General features: G+C 31.6%; 1 protein-coding gene across 1 annotated transcript in view; it reads right to left on the reverse strand.

Annotated features, from left to right (window-relative positions):
- The window catches only part of Ltn1 (E3 ubiquitin-protein ligase listerin), a gene marked incomplete at its 5' end in the record, with an annotated part of 154,912 nt that overhangs the window by 3,850 nt on the left and 146,852 nt on the right, over positions 1-4,210 (reverse strand). Inside the window, one exon of the mRNA XM_017614667.1 lies at positions 1,369-1,536. Within this exon, the coding sequence (XP_017470156.1) occupies positions 1,369-1,536 (168 nt within the window). The remainder of the gene's footprint in view (positions 1-1,368; positions 1,537-4,210) is intronic.

The following is a 4,210-nucleotide window of genomic DNA, read 5'->3' on the forward strand; positions in this document are numbered from 1 at the left end:
TATCATTAAAACTCTACGGTGACGCAGCTTTAAAGGTGTATAACATCACGGCGCACAGTGTAAGATTTGACCCAGCTAGCTGCTTTTTATTCTGTAATTCGAAAACTATTGTAGATAGATTAATGAAACTTTTCACACGATACGTTATAAGATACGCGAAGCTTTTTACAAAATTGGTGATTTCAAGATACTGCCGTATAATATAACTGTAATTTTTAAAAAGGCAAAAAAAAATCTGAAATACTTATCTAACTACAATAGCTAAAATGCCCAAAATTGACATTTAGAGTTTCCTTATAACAAGGAATTGTAAACTGACAGAAATGGACTTAAAAATTAATTTTTTATTTTTTTTTACCATTAAAAAAGTCAACTTGGGTCAACGAAATTCCGATATAAGTTCAATATTTCTCCCGGTCCAGATAAAATGCAAATTAATTACTCGAAGAAAATAAAATTCCTGGTAGGACTGAAAAAAGAAAATTTCATCAATACCAGCACTTTTCAACAGCTAAAGTTGTGTTGTTTAACGTCTTAGAGGAGTGGCAAATAAATTGATATAAAAACTTTATCGAATAATCGCCGATAACGAGTTTGCGGGTCTAATGAAATTAATAATTTGCTAAAATTAAATTTAAGTTAACATCGTTTTACTTTAACATGAAATACTCAGTCCTAGTTTATGTACTAAAATCCCAAAAATGTATATTCATTAAAAAGGGCATGTCTAAAGAAATAAGACCAAAATAGTATTTTAAAAATTGTTGCATAAATCACATAACACCAACAACTTAAACATTGAGATTTAGTTTCAAATATACAAGTTCAAATATTATTGCGCTTGGTAGTCATCCATATCAAATCCCGTCTCGCCCTACAGTTTGATTTAAATTTTATTGTTACTGTTTGCTTTTTATCAGGCATTTCCGAAAACCTTTTTGACGTTGTTTTGAAATTTGGCGATATAAAATAATTTAATTAATATTTTCTAGAATATGGAAATAATACACTGTGCGGCAGTCCGCGTTCGCACGCCGGGTCAACACGGTTTTTGAAGTCCTCGTAAATTAACCGAAAGTTTAAACATCTGAGAAACCCTGCATTGTCTTTTTAAAGAGCATAATGTGGGCAACTTTCTCTTTGGGTCACTTCCTCAAAGGAACAACCTCCAGATCTCAACTTAGTTGTCTTGTTTTTAGGCATTTTCTTTTCTGAAAGTTCAACTAAAAAATATCTGCATACTAAATATGTTTCTCGTATTCGGGATAGTGCAAACCTCACGTCTTCATATATCTAGGATTCTTCTAATAGTATTTGCTTAAATTTTGATGAAAACCTAGTGCTATAATGATGCTTCTTAGAACTTACTAGACAAGATCCATGAAACTTCTTTTTACACGTTTTGCAAGTGAGTTTCGGCAGCTGACAGGTATCTTGGTGTATTACAGTGTAGCACACGTAACATTCTTCCACACCTTCAAACTTTTTATCCATGTTATATTTCCATAGCGCTAACCCATCAAGTATTGTTCCATTCTATAAATAAAGAAAATTGAGTTAGTTAATAATGCAACAACAAACAACTAAAATTTTGTATGTATTTCCTTTTCAAATGGATCGTAGGAACGACAAAAATTTAAGTTTTTCAAAAAACCGTGGGATGATTGAATACCGCGATGACGGTGAAATCTACTACTACCCAAAACTTTAATATGTAATTTAGGAGAAATGAGTATGTCTATTTAAAACTTAAATATGAGAAAACAAATTTTGTGAGGCTCTTAAATAAAAAAAACGCAACAAATAGAAGCGATTTTCTACACAGTCGGTGACAGTGGCGCACGGCTTCGCATTTGTTTATCTTTATACCCGAGCGCACAAAGTACATTTACCTTGCTGATGTAACGGCAAAGGAATAGAGATGGATATAGACTTAAGAATATATATTTAACCAAAATGCTCAGAAGGACTATATCGATTGAATCATGTCTGTCTGTCCGTCCGTCCGTGACAACATAACTCGTGTAAAAATTAACTGGTCTGGGTTGGTATTGGTCTACCATATACAGAGCTGGGTAAATGCAATTACATTACAATTACAATTACATTCCTCAGTAATTGTAATTAGGATTCAATTCCTTTAGTTCACTGCAAAGGAATCGATTACTTTTTCAATTCCTTGAAGTAATTTCAAATGGAATTGTTTTTTTCTTTAATTCCATTACAAGGAATTTCATATTGTAATTGGAATAAATTACGTGCTAGTAATGTAATTTCTTTTATTTCAATTCCTTTGAAAGGAATTGAAAATGTAATTTTTTTTCCAATTCCTTTGAAAGGAATTGAAAATGTAATTGATTTTTTTCTAATTCTATTCCTCAAAGTAATTTAAAAAGTAATCGAAAAATTTATAAAAAAAAATTTTTTACTGTTGAATTGCAATAGCTTTGTTAAATTTCCTGCTAGTATTTCATACAAAAAATTATTGCACTTTCACTTAACCCTTGCAAACTTGTTTATTTATCCATCGATTTTCATCGGTAGTAGTGTTTTAACCCGCAAAACAAGCAGAGTTTGGCTAGTCTATACTAATATATATTTTGAAAGGCGTTTTTTTCTGTTCGCAAAGCTCGAGAAAGGCCGTACCGATTTTTTTGAAATTTCGGAATCTACTGCAGACTTTCCAAGGATGGTTATAGCTAAAAAAAGTTTCGATATAGAAAGGGGGCGTGGCACCTCCCATACAAACCGAATTTTTCAAACTGCATATATTTGTGGTAGAGGACTAGAACTGGGTATGGTGATATCTATATACATATATAAGACCAATTCCATACTCATGGAGAAAAATTTGCATGGTTGGAGAATGGCGTGTGGCACCTCCCATATAAACCGAACTTTTCATATTGCATATTTCTGGAAGTGTTCATGGTAGACTGTAAGCCTTTTTAAAACTCTTTAGTTTGACACCCACATGCCAACATTGCATTTACTTTATCAATTTAACTGAGTTACAATTTCCAAATAGGTGGCAGCCCCCTCAAAAATATTTCCAACAGTTATCTTTCTCAAACCTTTTTAATTTGATACCCATATTGTAATATTTTATTTATTTTATCAATGTAATTTAGTTAAATTTTCAAACAGATGGCAACCCTCCTCAAACATATTTTCGGCAGTAAGCCTTCTTAAAACTCTTTAGTTTGACACCCACATGGCAATATTTCATTTTTTTTAACAATTTGACTGAGTTTAAATTTTCAAATAGGAGGCCACCCTCGTCAAAAATACTTCCAGCAGTTATCTTTCTTAAACCTCTTTAACTTAATACCCATATTGTAATAATTCATTGATTTTAAATTAATTAAATTTTAAAATAGATGGCAACCCACCAAATTTTTGCGATATCATTGGTTCTGGTATTATACCGAATAATAAAAAAAAAATTATTCAAATCGGTTCAGCCGTTCTCGGGTTTTGATGACCGTGACATACGAACACAACATTTTTATATATATAGATATACATAGAAGATGTCCAATGTGAGCTTTCGATTTTAATCTTTGACCACCACAAAAATTCCACATTGTATATTCGTGAATGAACTTTCAGTTTCTCGATTACTTTTACAATTCCTTTGAGTAATTGAAAAACTAAAGTACTCCTGCAATTCCAGGTAATGGAATTGAAAAAAATCAATTACATTTTCAATTCCTTTCAGAGGAATTGGAAAAAAAAAATTACATTACTAGCACTTAATTTATTCCAATTACAATATGAAATTCCTTGTAATGGAATTAAAGAAAAACCCAATTACATTTGAAATTACTTCAAGGAATTGAAAAAGTAATCGATTCCTTTGCTGTGGACTGAAGGAATTGATTCCTAATTACAATTCCTTGTAATCTGTAATTGGGAGTAATTTAATTCCTAAAGGAATCATTACGACCCAGCTCTGACCATATAATGGTAATTTTGAAATTTAGCAACAAATTGTAAATTCAAAAGAATTTTGATAGACGTTTGTATCGCAGAAACCGCATAACAGTCTCACCGAAATAATAACAAAAATTGATTGGTGCTTACACATATTACATTTTTATGAGTTAGGCCTAATGAATAGTAGTTGTAACACAAAATTTCAACGGGATCGGTCAAGGAATCTCCGAGTTGGAGGGTCTTGAATTTTTACATTTTGGTAAAACATTTC

This window comes from Rhagoletis zephyria, unplaced genomic scaffold (assembly GCF_001687245.7).
Source record: "Rhagoletis zephyria isolate East Lansing unplaced genomic scaffold, Rhagoletis_zephyria_1.1 Rzeph_scaffold_00876, whole genome shotgun sequence".
Classification (NCBI taxonomy): Eukaryota; Metazoa; Arthropoda; class Insecta; order Diptera; family Tephritidae; genus Rhagoletis; species Rhagoletis zephyria.